The sequence below is a fragment of the Prunus mume genome, linkage group LG6 (assembly GCF_029339155.1).
Source record: "Prunus mume cultivar Tortuosa linkage group LG6, ASM2933915v1, whole genome shotgun sequence".
NCBI lineage: Eukaryota > Viridiplantae > Streptophyta > Magnoliopsida > Rosales > Rosaceae > Prunus > Prunus mume.
Window position 1 is genome coordinate 1,502,175 of NC_142703.1, and position 18,601 is coordinate 1,520,775.

The window sequence follows — 18,601 nt, forward strand, 5'->3', positions numbered from 1 at the left end:
GAAAAGAAACTAGGAAAGCAAAAGAGAATAACAAAAATAAATAAAGAAAATAAAGTAAGGCAGAAAATGAGAAAAACAATAAAAGAAAAGAAATAGGAAAGAAAATACCCAGAAATTTGACACCACAGGGTTCAAGGCAGCACCAGAGCGGAGATCTTGCAACGACAGTGACAACTCGCACAAGTCCACACTTGTGTCATATTCGAGCAATGATATAATATAATGGGGTAGTAGTCGCCTTTTCACAAACTGAGTTTGCCATTTCTCTCAAACCTCAAGTTATCATTTCTCTCAAACCCAAAGTCCGTTTCTTCTTCAAAACCAAACCAGATCTCATATGCTACTTGCCAAACAAAATTTTCTTATCCACAATAAAACTCCACTTCCACTCCACATTGTCTTAAAACCTTAGCCTTGTGAAAATCTCTCATCATTTCTCTCAAACCCAAAGTCCTTTGCTTCTTCCACAAAATCGAAACCAGCATCTCTGTTGGATTCCCAACCCAAATTCAATGCTTTGTAGATCTCATAGCAAGGACTCGCTTGGGTCATCATCGCCTTTTCCACGCTGCTTCATACTCACTCTGTCAAAAACCCCAAATTTTCTCTTCTCTGCTCAATAGGGGGATAGAACACTTACGAGCTGACCTTGCCTATACGAAATATAAAGCATCGGTTTGGGTTCCTCGTGCAATGGCTTCGTTACTAGCTGGGGCACGAGCAGAGTTTACAACACAATTTGTGTTTACAAATGGGTCTGTTGTTTCTGTTGATTGGCTCCATGCGAACTTAAGGAGCCTGATCTGAAGGTGGAGGATGCCTCTTGGTACATGCCTCTGTCTCAAACCTCTGCCAGCATCGCCACTAACGCTCACCGCATCCATGATGGTCCTCGATCTCGCAAAGATCGCTGCCTTCGATATCCATCCAAGGTAAGAGTAATTCCGAATTTATGTTGGATCCTGATCCAAAGATGTGTGATATGTAGAGATGTGTGTTCTTTGCCCCTGCAGGTACTCATATTGGTGCTCACTGTAAGGTCTCGGATCCAAGAGAGATTCAAGGAAAGGGCAATAAACACACAAGCTCAAAGACAAAACAGCAAAAAGCCCGAGGACCCCCAACCCGCATCTCATAGGTATAATTTCAATCCACGCAAATTTGTGTTGTTGGAAATTTGGTAGACTTGCTCTTTGGGTGTGATTCCACCTAGGATTCTTCTCGTGTTTGATGTTTGCCGATTGTTGTGTCGGTCCCTGTGTAGACTTGTTGCCTTTGGGTGCAGGATTCCACCTAGGATTTTTCTGCTTTTGATGTTTGCTGCTGATTGTTGTGCCTTGCATTGGATCAATGATGTGTTAGGAGTAGAAAGAAAATAAAAAAAACATCTAGTTAAAGAACACAACAAATATATATATATATATTTTATTTTTTTATTTTTTATAAAATTAAAAGGAGTAAAGAGTTTAGAAAAATTGGGTTGCCTCCCAATAAGCGCTTTATTTTAAGTCTGTAGCTAGACTTTGCAGAAGCATGGTGGTCAAATCACTGGTTCCTTCAGAGTCAAAGACTCGTTTGCAGTGTCAAAGGGTGTCTCCACGTAGGGTTTCAGCCTGTGACCGTTGACCTTGAATGTGTTGCCTTGAGCTTCGTTAGTGATTTGAACTGCTCCATGAGGAAAAACTTGAGTCATCAGGTAGGGTCTAGTCCAGCGAGATTTTAATTTCTTTGGAAATAACTTGAGCCTTGAATTGAATGTCAGAACCTTTTGTCTTGGCTGAAAGTCCTTCCGTAAAATCTGACTGTCATGAAATGCCTTCGTTCTTTCCTTGTAGATGCGAGAACTATTAGAAGCATCTTGACGAATTTCCTCTAGCTTATTGAACTGCAATTTTCGCTTTTTCCCGCAAATGGTTTATCAGATTGACTGCTTTTGAATTGGCATAAAACTGTCTTGAACCATACTGTCTACCACATCAATGCGCATGCATTCTTGCTGTTCAGCAGGATGTTTTGCTGCCTCAAACAAATTAAACACCACAGATTGGTCCTGAACCCTTAGAGTCAATGTTCCAGCTTCCACATCGATTAAAGTCCTAGATGTTGCCATAAACGGTCTCCCCAAAATAATAGGTGTTTGAAGGTCTTCGTCCATGTCTAGAACCACAAAATCCGCCGGTAGATAAAGATTATCAACCTTTATAATTAGATCTTCAATAACACCTCTTGGATAAGTAATTGAACGATCAGCTAGTTGAAGTATCATTGATGTAGGCTTTAAATCTCCTTGCCCCAATCGCTGGAAACAGAAAAAGGCATCAAATTAATACTTGCACCCAAATCAATTAAAGCACTTTTAAAATTAGAATTTCCAATAGTGCAAGAAATATTAAAACTCCCTGGATCTTTTTTCTTAGGTGGCAATTTGTGTAGCAAAAGCATCGCTCATCAAAACGACTTTGTCCAAATCTGAAAACTTCTTTTTGCTGCTGCAAACTTCCTTCAAAAATTTGGCATATGATGGAATTTTCTTGATTGCATCCAGTAATGGAATGTTGATTTGAACCTTGGATAATGTCCGCATAAAGTCGTTGAGCTGCTGGTCCTTCGCTTTTGGCTTCAAACGTTCTGGATATGGAATTGGGGCCTTATAAACACGCTCAGAAGTTGTTTTGGAACAATTTCTGGATCTGCCCGCTTATGTTTTTCTGCTTTGTAGGTTCTGCTGCTGCAAAATTTTCTATATTATCCTCCATTGCATGTTGCTCCTTTTCAATGCTATTTTCACGATTGTCATAGCTTTTTCCACAACGTAAAGTCCGAACAACGTTGCAAACTTCACGTCCATTTGGATTAGGAATTGTTTGACTAGGAAATTTGCCTTTGTCTCTGTCTGAAATCATGCAAAGCTGGCCAAATTGTTGCTCCAAATTTTTAATTGATGCTTCAACATTTTGAAATCTTTGATTGTTGCCCTCGATGAATGATTGAGTTGTTGCTGCCAATTTAGCTAGTTGATCATCCAGAGATGGTTTGGAGGGAACAAAAGGTGTTTGTGCATGTTGGAATGGTTTTCCATTATTTTGATTGTCACCCCATTTGAAATTAGGATGATCCCTCCATCCTGGATTGTAATGATTGGCATATGCATCATTCCTAGGCCTTGGATAGCTGTTCATCATATTGACATGTTGTTCAACAAGCTCTGGGTAGGAATCTCTATGTGGGCAGCCCATTATGTCATGTGTAGCCATGCTGCAGATAGTGCAAACTGTTGTTGCAGGTGGCTGCTGTGTAGAACTTGCCATCTGTTGTAGAATAATGTCAAACTTTGCATCAATTTTCTTCTCCATTTGTGCCATTTGTGCAGACATGTTAGGAGATCCTGCTGATAACTCAAAAATTCCCCTTTTCTGTGAATGTTCTGCTGCCCATTGTTGAGATTCTGTAGCCATCATATCAAATAATTCAAATGCTTCTCTTGCAGATTTATTTGACAACGATCCTCCAGCTGATGCATTCACATGACTCTTAGATGTTGGATTAAGCCCATCAAAGAAAATATTCATCTGTGTATCTGAATCAATATTAACATGTGGACACTTTATGTACATCTCTGTATATCTTTCCCATGCTTCATGAAACTCTTCATTAGGCTTCTGTGTAAATGTCAAAATCTCTCTCTTGTAATTCAATGTCTTGGATGCTGGATAATATTTGTTCAGGAATTTTGTGTGTAACTGCTGCCAAGTAGTAATGCTATTAGCTGGTAGAGTAAATAACCAAGTTTCTGCCTTGTCTTTCAAAGTGAAAGGAAAAAGACGTAACTTGATAGCTTCAGCAGAAAAACCCCTAATCAAAATATTCTTGCAACCCACAATAAATTTTGCAATATGTATGTTCGCATCTTCATTGGGCAGCCCACGGAATGTTGGCAAAATCTCAAGCATGTGGTGCTTGATCTCGAACGAATCACCCTCTTCCTGGGTCGGATAGACTATGCAATTAGGAACATCGTGGCACGGGCTGCCAATGACTCTCTGAGTGGTCTACCTGCTGCAGTAATTCTAACGCCATGTTACCTCGTCTACAAACAAATTCTGCAGAAAAGTGCCTGCAGTGAACAACCCTGCACCCAATTAACTTCTTCGTTATGCAGAGTGCGCCTGTTCGATCAAATTGTATAAGATGCAGTTCTGATCTTGTTCGACCATGCATTTGACCAAATGGTTAAATCGTTTAAAATTTTTTTTTTTTTTTTAATATTAATATTTTGACGAAAATTAAAAAAATATATATATAAATAAATAAAAACAGAAAAAGTGTAAACAAAATCAACTAAGAATATGATAGAAACAAATTAGTTAAAACAATCCCCGGCAACGGCGCCAATTTCTTGATAGGATTTTTAGTACCTGCGCAAACAGGGTTAAAATCACTGAAAATACTTGCAAGAATACAAGGTAATTGTAGTATAAATGCTCATGCAAGGTCGTTGTCCCCAAAGATTGTTTGACTAATCTGTAATTAAACTAACTCTTAATTAATAACTAAAATAGATTTTATCAAAGATTTGAAGTTCATGAATTTGAAAAGATTAACTAACAGTAAAAGAAATCTGAAAGTTGGGAAATAATAATAGCAAAGAAGAAAAACGATTTCTTTTTAAAGACTAAGAATTTAGAGAAAACTAGGGTTTAGCCAACACCATCGCAATCCTATGCAATTCTATCAATTACTTATGAATTTCCACATATATGCTTTGAAGGTTAGGTTTTCCTAATGCATATTTTCCTTGTGATGTTCAAGCGAAAACGTATATCTAACATGCAATCCGTCTGTGATGTTCAGATCAAATCTAAACATGCAAGACTCATTAAGTTTTGTGAAAACCCTTTGAAAAACCATGCAACCCTTAAGAGCGTGATGTTCGCCTTAAGTGAACTTACAATTACTAATCACAAGAAGCCCTCCTCAATTTCAGGGTGATGTTCCAACAGAAATTGCATCAAATTACTTGTCTACATATCCTAATGGTGATCACTCATTAAAATAGATAGATAGTTTTAAGCACAGTGATTAATAATTCAAAGCAAACATGCATTCATTCATAAGCAGATTAATAAAACTACATATTCATGCTAGGCTTACGGCCTCGCCCTAGCAAAGGGAATTAGTTACACATAATCATAATTGAAATCCAAGAAAATATCATTCGAATGAGTAAGAATGAAAACACCTGAAAGTAGCGAAAATCCAAAACCCTAGCAATTGCTCCCAAAGCCAAAAAGAAGTTCTAAAAGGAGATCCCAAAATTGCAGTGAAAAGAAGCTTAAATACCTCCTAAAACCTAGCTACCCAATCCCCACAAGGAAATTAAGTTAAAATAAAATAATACTAGGAAATAAAGTCCAAATTGGATTAGGAGAATCTGCCCAAATCTGCCCAGCCACGTTTTGGTCTCAAATCTCCTCCAAATCTGGCCCAAGATAGCTCGTTTTAAAGATAAAAATATTCCGAACACTTCTCCAGAAGGCCACGAACCCATCCGAGGTCATCTTGGGCTCTAAAATCGCAATAAAAGCCCAAAACGTCACTATTCCAGCATAGCGCACTGCTCCTTTATTTATTCGCCAGGAAATCATCGCTTGGTGGAAAAGTCTGAAATTCTGACACGATCAAGCTAAGTGACTCACGAACGTCCTCCAACTGGAATTACTCCAAAATTCGTCCATTTGATTATGTTTTGCTCCAGAGGAAGTTGGAAGACCTATATTAGAAATATAATTCAAAGTATCAAAATTCTTCCAAAATATTAACCAAAATATACTAAGAATGGGGTTAAATATATAATATAAAATCGACTCATCAGAACCCAAAACCCTATTAAGAACACAACATATACATTAATTTTTATGTTGGGTATTAAGCATGAAACCAAGCATGAAACCAACATATACTAAGCATAAAAACAATAAATCCATTCCCGATTCAACATAACAGAGAGTGATTAAAAGATCCGACAAAATTAAATTCATTCCCTATTCAACATAACAGAGAGTGATCATGAAAACATTAAACAGAAAATCCATGAACCCATACCTCCAACAACATTATTAAAAGATCACAAAACATATATCTAAAACCCTTTAACAAAACAACCTAATATCATTCAATGAATTTACAAGGGGAATATAAGGGTTTGTACTTACAGGTTGGCAGAGCTCACAGATTATGGCCTACTTGAATTCAACGGAGCCTGGAGAGCCCAAATTTGAATTAGAGATTAAGTAAGAGAGCGACATGTTATGTTGCGCGAAATCTGAAAATTTTAGGATTCAGGGTTACAAGTATAAGACTTAAGAGCGAAATTTGAAAATTTTAGGTCGCGCGAATTTTTTTGGAAAGCGCGCTCTTTAAAACATTGACGGAAAAAACAACCGTCGTTAAAATTTCACTTTAAACATGATGCTTATTACATTAAAGACGTCGTGGTAAAACTATGTTCGACGCAAAATCAAACAGCAGTCGTCAAAACTAAGAGAAACCATGGCGAAAGTTTTACCAAAACCGACGTAAATGTACTATTTCACGACTCAAACACTGAACTTAACGCCGTTTATTTTAAAGAAACCACGTCGTCTGTTGAACCAATGGCATCGTTTGAATAACCTTTTACTTTTTAAAAAAAATCAATGACGTTGTTATTCATGTACAACGTTATTTTAAAGGAACATAAACACCGCCGTCAAAAAAATAAACATCAGTTGGAAACATAAATACCGTCGTTAAAAAATAATACCCTAAACCCTAAACCCTAAATTATATATTTTTAAAATATAATTTTATGAAAGGGTTTATGGTTTTATAGACTAATATATAACAAACATAAACTGTAAACCCCAAAAATTATCCTTTAATCCTAAACCCTAATAAATAACAATCCTAAACCCTAAACCCTAAACCATCAAATTATAAGTGATGTTATGACTCATCAAAACAATTTATTTTTGGGTAGTCATTTTAAATTTGTATTACTCAAACTGAATTTTTTTAAGGTTTAAGGGGAAGAAAATGTATCAATGACTTCATAGGAGTTGACGTTTCATTTTTTGGATTTATTTTAAATTTATTTTAAATATTTTGAATTAAAAATAATAAAATATTCTTATATCAACAACAAACCACGTCGGGGTTAAGAAATTAAAGACGTTGTAAATCATAATAAACGACTCACTTGTAAAAAAGACATCGTTTAAAAGAGAAACCATGGCGGATGTTTCACCCAAGGGCGGAACCAGAAATTTTTCAATGGGTGGGCTAATTAAAGTTGTTTAGCTTAAAATCTAAAGACCAATTTTTGTTTGGATACTTACTGTTTCTATAGTTTTTCTAGAAATATATTAAAGTACAAATTGGGATAAAATAGTAAAAGGTTGAGAGTTATAATCATGAGTGTTTATTAAGAGATTGTTTTATTAATTGAGCAAACAAATTAAATATAGGGAAATAAGCTGGTGTAATCAGGTTTCTGAAATAGTGTGCTGAAATGATTAGGCTACAAATTGTGTTCTAATATAATCACTTGGGGACATGAAATGACCAAACTGCCCTCCATATAAAAGCAGATGTATCAACCCTAACACTTCGACTTATCTCTCTCACGGTTCTCTCCTCCTCTCTCAGCGATTTCTCTCCATCGACCACCACCACTCTCTTTCTCCCTTTATAGCAAAAACCTAAGCATCACTCTCTCGTTCTCTCTCTGCAGTCAATGTTAGGGTTTGTTGAGGGGGTTCTTGAAGGTGAAAGAGAGGGTTTCTTCGTTAAATGCTCTCTCCCTTCAACAATCTCTCATTTCCCTCTCTTTTCATGTCTTCAATCGACTTCTTTCTCTTCTCCTCTGCTCCTTCAGGACCTGAAAAACCCTAATTCTTGGTTTCGGTTCCGACTTTTCCACATACTTCTCAGATATTGCAGTTCTTGTTCATTAAATTTGGTCTTAGGTATGATTTATAACTGTCCATCCATTGTATTTTTTCAGTTTGATTTTAATCAGTGTATTCGAATTTTGTAGAGAAATGCACTATACTACAGAGGTATTGGGCATGCATTTCATACAATTTGCAGAGAAGAAGGTTTTTTGGGATTGTATAAAGGACTTGGAGCGACACTGTTGGTATGCTTTATTATGAACTTGCACATTCTTCGATGCTTTATTTTGTTAACACTAATTTCCATTTGGTTTATTCCCTGTGGCACAGGGTGTTGGGCCCAGTATAGCAATAAGCTTCTCAGTTTATGAGGCTTTGAGGTCTTTTTGGCAGTCTGAAAGGTGAATACTGCATAATTGGTTGATTTGGGGCTGAATTTTTTGAAGTGATGTTTATTGTCCCTCTATTCGTTTGAGTTGTAATATTGTAGTTTTCAATTCTTTTGATATCAGGCCCAATGATTCGACTGTCATGGTCAGTCTTGCTTGCGGCATCTTTCAGGCATTGCCTCATCAACAGGTAAGTGATCTGTGACATTTGGTGCTAGTTTGGACCATCAAAAGATGGATCGCTATAACCGAAAATTGTGACATGATGCATAGTAGAGGATTTATTTTCACAAGGAAAAATACTTTACAAATTAACAAAAACTTATATACTGATGTAGTTTATGAACAATACTCCTTGTATGATGCCTTTAAATCTTGTATAGTTTTCAGACACAGATAGATGGCAAACTATGTTAGGACTTCCAATTGATTTGTTTAGGATCTAGCAATAAGAATTTCAGATTTATTGTTCTTCTATGTGATTATCTTTTGGTCTATTTGTTATTTCAGCAACATTCCCTCTGGATCTTGTGAGGCGAAGGATGCAGTTGGAGGGGGCTGGTGGTCGAGTTCGCATCTATAATACAGGCTTAGTTGGGACTTTTAAGCACATAATCCGGATTGAAGGCCTACGGGGCTTGTATAGAGGGATTCTGCCAGAATATTACAAGGTTGTCCCCAGTGTAGGCATTGTCTTCATGACTTACGAGACACTGAAAATGCTTTTGTCGCGCATCCAAGCAAGTGATTCATGCTTTCTTTAGGTGTTTCTGGGATTTCCAATTCAGTTCTGTGCGCCAAACGCAGTGATTCTAAGGTGGGTTTTGTATTTGTTATTGACTAGTTTGTCTTTTTGTATGGTTTTCATTTGAGAAGGATAATTTCACTAACCTGTGACTGATTTTGTGAAGTTTAGTAATTAGAGAGATTGGAAATTTCTATATTTTAACTGTGAATTACTTCATGCTTGGATGAAACTTTTATTGGTCTGATTGATTTTGCTCTATGGATGACGAAGTGCCTCAATTTGCTATTTGCCATCTAAGATTGTCATATGTTCTCCTTTTGTTCAGCTTCTGCAGGAATTGAGAACTCGTAAGTGCCTAAGGTTTCTTTTGTTTATTCGATTACTTTGCATTTACCTGGTTTTAGTAGAATTGCTATTCGCAAATAACAAAATTTATATAGACTGCTGATCTCAGAAAATAGGAAGCTGCCTTGCCTAATGCTTGTTCTTTTTCTGGCTAATCACTTAACTAATATGTTCATTTGAATTTGATTTTATTAGGTTGGCTATCCAACATTGGGTGGATTTGCAGAGTTCGTATCTGAATTTGACATGCAAGTGTTCTTGAGACTGGTAGGGCTTTTAGCCCTGCCATGTTTGAAGGCGTTTTTAAAATTTTTACTCCAAATATACCAACTAGCATCTCGGGCAGGCCAAGGTTTGTATCTGATCTGGGTCAATAATTTTCTGTTCTAGGTTTTGTCTTTTTGTATTTTTTATTTCTATGTTGAGCCTTCTTATTGCAAATGTAATCTTTGATGGTATTGCTGGCTGAAATTGTAAGGCACGATCATTGGAAAAATATTCAGACACATGCATCTATTTGTAGTCACAAAAGTTGTCCTTCGCTGCCACTTTTTTTCTTTTAAATCCCTTATGCACTGTTTCCTTTCTGTCCTTATATTGTTACTTTGTGATTCTCATAAATCTTGTATTGATCGGTAATGGTTTTCCTTCAGTATTATTAGGCTTGATTGATAATTCTCATGCTTTACAATTTGTCTGATGGCTTGAAAAAGTGCCACTGCCTGACATAGCTCATGACTAAAATGTCTGCAGTTACAATGTCTCTACTTAAATTGTTTATTTTCTGAAAAGATGCTACACTTTTTTCCAATTTATTTATCTGTTTGTGGTTTATTACACCTGTTGCAACCCATTTAATGTGAAATAATGGGTTAGACTAAGGTATTTTAGAAGTTAACTTCTGATTGGTAAAATGTTGTAACAAATAGGTTAACAATCTTCTATATTATTTTGAGTTCGCCAATATTTTCATGGACCAAGGAAAGAAGAAACCTAGAACACTTCAAGAGTAATTACCAAAGGATTAAATTTGTATTGTTTAGTTTCTTCTCTGTCTGGTGTAAATATTTATGGCAGCATGGCTATATTCTACTTTCTATTTTAAGTTGCCTATTGAAACTATTTTTGTTTTTCAGACAAGAAGATGCTCAGGAATTCCCTTAGCTTCATTATGGATCAGATGCATGATGAATTACTTAAGCTTGAAGGACAGCCCTCGAGTATTAATGGCCTCAAATCATCTCTAGTATCTTCTGCAGAATTAAGCTATATTTTTGGAGGACAATTGATCTTGATCTTGATCTTGGTTTTTCTTTTCTTTTTTCTTTTTCCTGCAGAGGAAAGACGAACTTTTTTTAAAGAAGGGTGGGTGACTATCAAAGAGCATTATGTCAGGCCTCCAAGATGGTGGAAAGAATTTCATCTTCAAGATGGACGCAGACATTATAGTCATCAATTTGTACTGAAATGTTGGATTTGGAATCAAAATTTTGTTACTCTTCGTTGAGCCAGCAATTTGTATATTGTATTTCAAGGGATACGTATAATGCCATAGTCTGACTGAAGTTGTATTAATTTATGTCGAGCCGTCCTTAGCTTGGGGTGGCTATCATTATCAGTATAGAATTTTGTAAGGGGAAATGTCTGATATAATCACTTTCTGTTTCTTTCTGCAGTTTTATCTTGACAATTTCTGTTTCTTTCCCCTTCTCTTTTCAAATTGCACAAGAAAAAGAAGAGCCCCCAACTTGTTTATTGTATTTTTATTGCCTTTTTATTATTGGTCTATTGCCACTGTATTGCTCGTTTATTGCTACCGTATTATTTTTGTATTGCATGTCTGCTACCACTTCATAATTTATGTGCCATTGCTTTTTGGTTGGTTTTCTTAATTAATATAATTTCTTGCATGGGAAGCAACTATGAGTTTGATTTCTTAAAAGGATGTGACGTCATTAATGGAATCACATTCTTACAATAATAAATAATAAATAATAAATAATAAATAAATAAGCAATAATGGAATCACATTCTTACACCAATAGCTGAACACGAATCAATCATATTAAAGAGATGCATATACTGTGCTTCTTGTACCTTATTTATATGATAATGAATAATGATCCAGCATTTTCCTTTACAAAATAAACTTACACAATCAAGCGTTTTCTTTTACAAAATATCCTTATAAGTTCCTTCACAAGACAGACTTGAAAAAACTAGTGACAAGAAACAAATATAAGTGCAATAACTAGGCAATACCACAACACTACAATGACAATATGATGACAATACAAATGCAATACGGAAGCAATACAATGGCAATACAAAAACTCCACATTCCCACTATATATTCATAATCTACAACATATTACAAAAAGGACACGACGTCCTTATTGGAATCACGTTTTACACTCCTGCAACGTCAAAATACCCTCAAGCAAGGAATGGGTGGCGGAGAGGCTTTTGTAAAAGTTGAGGATGTAAAAGATGTTCTTGACTTGAAGGTGGATTAGTTACTGGCCAAAGGCTTCTTAGGAAATTATTTTCCTTTCGCAACTCTCCAAGAGCTAATCCGACCTGAGGGAAAAAACAGAGTCAGAGATACATAGGCATAACCAGTAACACCAGAGAACTCAGATAAATCACCAATATAATTGTCCTTCATAGATTAGGCCTAACTCTATTTCAGCACCTTAACATGTTGGTGGCATGTGGTTTGAGCTCCAACCACTTTGTGAAATTAACCAAAATAAAAACCATTCTCCAAAATTGATACTTTCTCTTCCGAAATTAGAAAACTAACAATTTTGCTAAAGAGAATTTTATCTTTTTCTGCATGAGTAAACAGTGTGGATTGAGATGACTGAGATGAAGGTTTATTGATCTTCCTCTATTCAAAAAATAACAATCATATCTATTTTTGGATAGTGATTTTTATTTTGGGTCATTTGAGCATAGAATCCTTCAAGATTTGAGTATAGTTATGATAATTCCTTGTGATGTTCTGATACCAAAATTGAACTTCATAATTTAACCCAATTATTTCATAGAAGTGAAAGACACATACCTGACAGTGACATAACCAGCTGGTATCAGACCTTTCCTTATCCTTGTGATGTATCTTTGGAGAAGCACTCATCAATTATTGACTACCTGAAAGGTAAGGAAAGGTTATTGAGATCGAGATATGGAGCTTTGCATGTTAATGTTAAGGATTGAAGTGGAATTAACAATTAAACACCAGCAACTAAGATTTATTACTTGTTTAAAACACTTTCTTCATCAGGCTGGACTTCCACTGCAAATTCTTCAATCGCAGCTTTGACTGCATTCTCATCTCCAGAGTTTAAGCTTATCAAACGCTTCTCTAGATCAGATAATTTATGATGAACAAAAACAGTTCAATAGCAAATTTTAGTTTGACATAGTAACTATGAAGAAGAATTATATCAAAGAATCTAATAATAATGGATGTGTATAATGCAGTCTCTTATCTTTGTAGATCATTTAAAGGGGCAAATCTTGTGAGCTAATACTTTCGAGACTTGGTTTCAGAGGAAGAAAATTATAGGGAAGGAATGAGAAAATCACCTCAAGAGGGACAAAATGGGTTGCCAATCCAGTTGCAACCAATTCCTTACCATTCAGTCTTGCTCCTGTTAAGGCAAAGAACTCCCCTGCGTTTCCCCACAATACCAATCAATTTCAGTAAAATCCAGGAAAAACTATTTTCCTCTATATTTGCATGCTTACCGAGATGCCCAAGAAGATGGGATACATATGAGAAACCACAATCAGTATGAAAGCCAATACTAGCTTCCGGAGTTGCAAATACCTATCATGAAATACACCACAGAAAATTTTGATGTCATTATGCAGAGATAGATATCAAGCCAGAAAACACTAAAGATAGACATGTTTCTATAAACATCCCACTAGGATCATATTCATACTCACAGTTTTTTCTGTGACTACCGAGAACTTCATTGGGACCATTAAAGATGCGCCTCCACCCATTGAAATTCCATGGACCAGAGCCACCTATTGATAACATGAATTCTTCAGTGATACCCTTAAATAGTGGCATAAACTTGGAATCATACAGTCTACAGGGAACTCATTTTCGAATGGAAAATATAGGCGATAGGATTACTTTATTTCAAGCATTACCTGGGTTTCTTATAAGTATGAATGTGATAGCCAAGCCAATACATTCTGTAAGCCACTTCAAGGCAGGAATCCTCTGCCAAAGAAGGTTCATGAGCAACTTCACTTTCTGTATATATTAGGAACTTAAATATTTTCACAAGAGAAAGCATTTACTTGAGTTCCTGCCATCATAGAACATCTTCAAGTCCCCACCGGCTGAAAAAGCTCAACCCAATCCCTATACAAGAACACCAAAGCATATCAAGTGGCTAATATCTAAATGGCTATATATGGAATTGAAGACTTCACCGAAGTTGTGCATTGATCAATTAAACCACGACCACCAATGCTAGTTCAAGATTTCAGGAAAAATTGGAAGTAACCTTGATAATTACAAGCTCAGCTTTATCATCTTTTTCCCACTTTTCCAAGTATTCTGCTAGCAAAGAAACCTGATTGCAAGTGAAAAAAAAGTGAATTAAGAACCAAAAAAAAAAGTGAATTAAGAACTTGAACAAAACTAGTTGACTTTGTGAGCATATGACTTTTGATGAGATGACATTCAAATGACGAGGCCTGTTCAAGGTGATCAACCTCACATGGTCTATTTCTTCTCCAAGAACAACCTAAAAGATTACATAAACACCCATATGGTAATTACTAATTAGCAAACAGTTATCATGTTCACTATTTGCAAGAAGAAAACTAAAAACAGAAACATCAAAAGAAAGGTTGGTGCAATTATAAATGCACAAGAGATTACCTCATCTGAATTTACAACTTCTTGTGCCATTTCAATGATCAATTAACTACTGGATTAGAAGCCAACCAGCTGCACAAACAAATTAACAAGAAAGGGCAATGAGGAAAACATGAATTTTTTGAGCAGTGAACTAATCCCAGATAATTAGTTCCAGAATTGGGGGCCAACCGCCAAGAAACTTGCTCATTTCATTCCAATCTTTCAAAGTAGAATTAGAAGCATTGCAGTTTAAGTTTTTTGAGCTAACTCGAAGCAAATCGATCAAAGAAGCGTGGAGCTCTTGTACAAAAAATGCAGCGAGCAAAGTGGGTTGGTGAAGAGGGTGATGATGGTGCAGTATTTAACGTTCGCTGTTGACCGTTTGATAGCTACTTAAGTAGCTCGTTTGTGAGAGAGAGAGAGCCTATCAATGAGAGATATGGAGAATTTGAATTTACCTGGTTTTGGAAAAACTGCAGCTTGTCAGGCCTAATAGAGAATACAATGTGCCTCCCTATCAACTTTGACAATAAATAAGAAGAAGATGCACTAGCAGTGGCATTGAAAACCACCAAAGCTACACCTTTGAAAACCCCAAAAAGGGAACTAGCAAGCAAGGACATGAACACAGTACCAGAGGCAAATACAAAAGCAAAATAAATAAACCAATCAATGCCAAACAATCATTGCAACAAATGAAAAGGAAGTAGGGACAATGATTTTGTGGGGTAAACAGTAGCAGTTCAATATTTTTGTGGTTTGGAAATCTCTCTCAAGGTTCCATCAACCAATGTGATGCACTGTGCTGTCAAAATTCTCAAGATTCCATCAACCAATGGTCACTGCACAAGGAACTAGTCCTGCAATCACCACACAAATGAGCACTCTACTACTATATTAGATAAGTATTCAAAAGCAGAGTCTGTCTAAGTAAATCACCTATGAATGCTAAAGCCCTCCAGCTTTCTAGTACCCCATTTTTGAAGGAAATGGACACTCCAGAAATGATCATTAACTATAAAATAAGCAGAAGACAAAGTTAGATATGATCCAATCCAAACCCATATAGTTTGTTGCTGAACTAACCCACATCAATTTCTTGCTTAAAATATCAAAGCTAACTCACAAAAGAATTCTACTAGCTAGGTTCAAGGATTTCATTTCTTGTTACATGTTTACTTGATTTATAGCAGTTAATCTTCCTCCAAGAATTTTGAGTGCAATTTCAGCTATCGAAACAGGTACCTTATTATCCAGGAATTGAAATAAACCTCTGATGAATATCAAGAGTTGTATGTATGCACATACATACACATAAACAAAGGGGGAATCTTTACAAAGAAAACTGATCCTTTTTTTAATAAAGAAGACCACTCCAAGATTTAAAATATACTTTAATATATCTTATTTAGCTCCAGCACTATAAATCCATATGCAATTGCTCATCTACGTGAGAACAGGACCAATAGAACAACAACCCAGAAACAGACAATTGAAAGAATCCCAAAAGAAATACACATATTGAAAAGCTCACAAAATGATTTCAATAAAAATAGAAACGCATAAAGGTCCAAATGTAATCAGCAGAAAGGTAATAAATAAATACCTGGATGCCCGTTTCAACAATCCGAGACAAGAATCCGATAGCCCACTGCAGCAAGAATGGACATTTTGGCTGATTCACATCTCCTGTTAATGATTCCCACAATGAAGTAAATGCTATCAGAAGACAGCAAATCGACTCTGATTTCGTCCATTGTGTCCATTATTTCTTCTCAGGAAAGAAAGTATAAAGGATTAAAACATAAAGGACATGTATTCAAGGCTTTGGCTAAGCTTTTATTTTTATGGGTTGGACTTGTAAGACCAGATAGATAGGGGATAAAGATTGAGTTTTTTTGTTGAAAAATTGACATCGTTGTTGCCAGAGACAGTCAGAGTGCCCTCAGAGACTTGTTTTTTCAAATCATCCTAAAGTGAGAGAGAGAATGTAAGTGAGTGAAAAGATAGTAAAACTGATTAAAAACTGATTAAATTAATAAATTAATAAAAATATTAACCGACATGGTAAAGTAATTAAGATGACGGTTTATTTAAAAAACAGCAGCATAAAAGAATTTAATACGTTGGCCCAAATATACCGTCGTGTTGTATACGTTAAAATGTCGGTCCATTAAAAAAAACGTCATTTATTTGACATCAGAGATAAAAAAAAACTTAACCAAAATATTCATTGATCCAAATATAGTGTACAAACCAATTGTAGAGAAATAGAGAGGAAGAGAGGGTGTTTGTGCGTGTGAATATGAAGAAAGTTCAAAATTTAATTTAAAAAACCTAACGTAGAAACACAAAACCGTCGTAATAATTCAATACAGACATCGGTTTTATTAAAAAACTGTCATTATATAGTTTTTAAAAGGCGGTAAATAAAAACCGTCGTGGGGTTTCATGTCTAATGACGGTTACTAAAAAGATCGACGTCTGAATGAAAAATAAAACCTCTGTTTTATAAGTTTAGAACAGAGTCAGTGAGACTTACGATTAATTTTGCCTTCTCTGCAACCGTTGTATTAGGGATGTTTCCCTGTTTATCTTCTCTTGCCTTCTTCCATAGCAGAGATCGATCTATTTCTTCACCGGGCATGGTTTCTTCCAATTCATCCTCCAAACCAACGTACCCTTTTCGAGACAACCTATGGTTGTACTCGCATTTCTCCCTTCTCTGTGACTCCTCAGAATGCACAGCCTCAAAATTTGGGGATAACCTTGAAGCTACAAAGGCATCCCATTGCAATTTCTCTATGAAGTTATAAAGCTGAGGGGGTTCTTTTAACTTCTCCTTCTCATTTGCGAATGGAAGGATAAACTGCCTAGTTAAGGTAGACTTTAAATCCTTCCATTTTTTGGCGGCAGACGACAGCACCATCTTCTTGCCACCTTCCCCAATAACATAAGCCATTTGAACAGCTTCCCAAATCTGCTCCTTCAGGTCCTTGGGCAATTGAGTCCATTTCTTGTCCACAAGAGGGACTCTGGTGCGTGTCAAAACACCAATGTAACTCTGCATCTCAATAGCAACTTTGCCATGTGGTCTACCACTTTTATTATACTCAACCACAGGCTTTATCTTCTGGATTTTCCTTTTCACAACATGACTCATTGCGTTGATACCGCGAGTCGATTTCGTCACTTCATCAAATCGCAGAGCTTGGGTCTTTCTCAGAGGATGAAGTAAATCTCATCTTCTTTGCGGGATTGCTTGGAACAGATTTGGATTCAGCCATTTGTGCCTTGACCTTTTGCAGCTTGAGCCTCCCTACTTTGAGATTTCGAAACCATGTTTAGAGAAAAGTACAAACTACAAGAAAAACAACGACGGTTAGGTAAAATACAGACATAAAATGAAAGTTCTAACGACGGCAAACAAGTAGAACCGTCGTGCTAATCTATAGAAATGTGGATGTGCTAATATGACCATTAACTTAAAACGACGTCATCGTAAATAAAAAAAACCGCCCAGTTTTCTCTCTCCCACGTTCGTTTCAAATCAAACGATGGTTTTCTCTTTCAAACGTCATATTTATTAACACACCACGTCGGTTATTATGAATAGTCGTGCTATTGAACTAGCACGAATTTCATTACCGTCGTGGTGTATTAACAAAAATGTCAAATTCGATAAAAACCCATCGTCCTCACATGACCTGTGAGTGGGAACAATGAAAGATTTGGCCTTTTCAAACCCTAGTCTTGTTTCAAACATCAGTGCGACTCGTTCTTAAAAAAAAAAACTTCAAATGATAGGGAAAGTGAAGAAAAAAAAGCGGAGTGAGAAAATACCTATGGCTTTTTCTTCGGAATCAAATTTTGGAGACGAAGACGAGGAAGAATGTAAAAGAGAGGGAAACTGAGAATCGAAACGCAGCTTTTGGAAATGAGATGGAAACGAGAGAAAACTAAATTTTTTAGAGAGAACGTAAAAGTTTAGGTCAGGTGACCAAAACGTTTATATAGTGTCCCAAAGATAACTACAACGATGGTAATCACAAAAACAGCCCTAGTATGTACTTACCACGACATTAAAATAACATCAACCGACGTGGTTAGTAAAAAAGCCTTTTGACTTTTTGTATTCCGTAAACGACGTGGTTAGTTGGGCGCTACACGTCAAAAGTTTACTTTCAAAGAAGTATTATAATAAGTTACCACGTCGCTTATTTATAAGTAGCCGACGTTGTTTGTCTAAACCTCGTTGCGTTTAGTTTAATGACCGATGTTGTTTGTTATT

General features: G+C 36.2%; 1 protein-coding gene, 1 long non-coding RNA gene, 1 other non-coding gene and 1 pseudogene across 4 annotated transcripts; 2 read left to right on the forward strand and 2 right to left on the reverse strand.

The window, feature by feature from the left end:
- Positions 1 to 1,918: 1,918 nt before the first annotated feature.
- LOC148915775 (uncharacterized) lies at positions 1,919 to 2,584 on the reverse strand. The gene is made up of 2 exons (XM_089054195.1): positions 2,459 to 2,584; positions 1,919 to 2,299 (listed from the first exon to the last, which is right to left on the reverse strand). Exons 1-2 carry the CDS (start codon positions 2,582 to 2,584, stop codon positions 1,919 to 1,921), a joined length of 507 nt encoding a protein of 168 aa, XP_088910321.1.
- Positions 2,585 to 3,585: 1,001 nt separating this feature from the next.
- LOC148915776 (small nucleolar RNA R71) lies at positions 3,586 to 3,692 on the forward strand. Its single transcript, XR_016128370.1, has one exon. It is a non-coding gene; the product is annotated as a small nucleolar RNA R71 (small nucleolar RNA).
- A 201-nt stretch (positions 3,693 to 3,893) lies between these two features.
- On the forward strand, positions 3,894 to 10,737 carry LOC103336351 (uncharacterized; annotated as a pseudogene). The gene is made up of 6 exons (XR_016127812.1): positions 3,894 to 4,061; positions 8,078 to 8,179; positions 8,265 to 8,335; positions 8,447 to 8,513; positions 8,834 to 9,768; positions 10,553 to 10,737. The product of XR_016127812.1 is annotated as an uncharacterized LOC103336351 (transcript).
- Positions 10,738 to 13,902: 3,165 nt separating this feature from the next.
- On the reverse strand, positions 13,903 to 14,440 carry LOC148915777 (uncharacterized). Its single transcript, XR_016128042.1, has 3 exons — positions 14,332 to 14,440; positions 14,114 to 14,194; positions 13,903 to 14,020 (listed from the first exon to the last, which is right to left on the reverse strand). It is a non-coding gene; the product is annotated as an uncharacterized LOC148915777 (long non-coding RNA).
- Between the last annotated feature and the right edge of the window lie 4,161 nt (positions 14,441 to 18,601).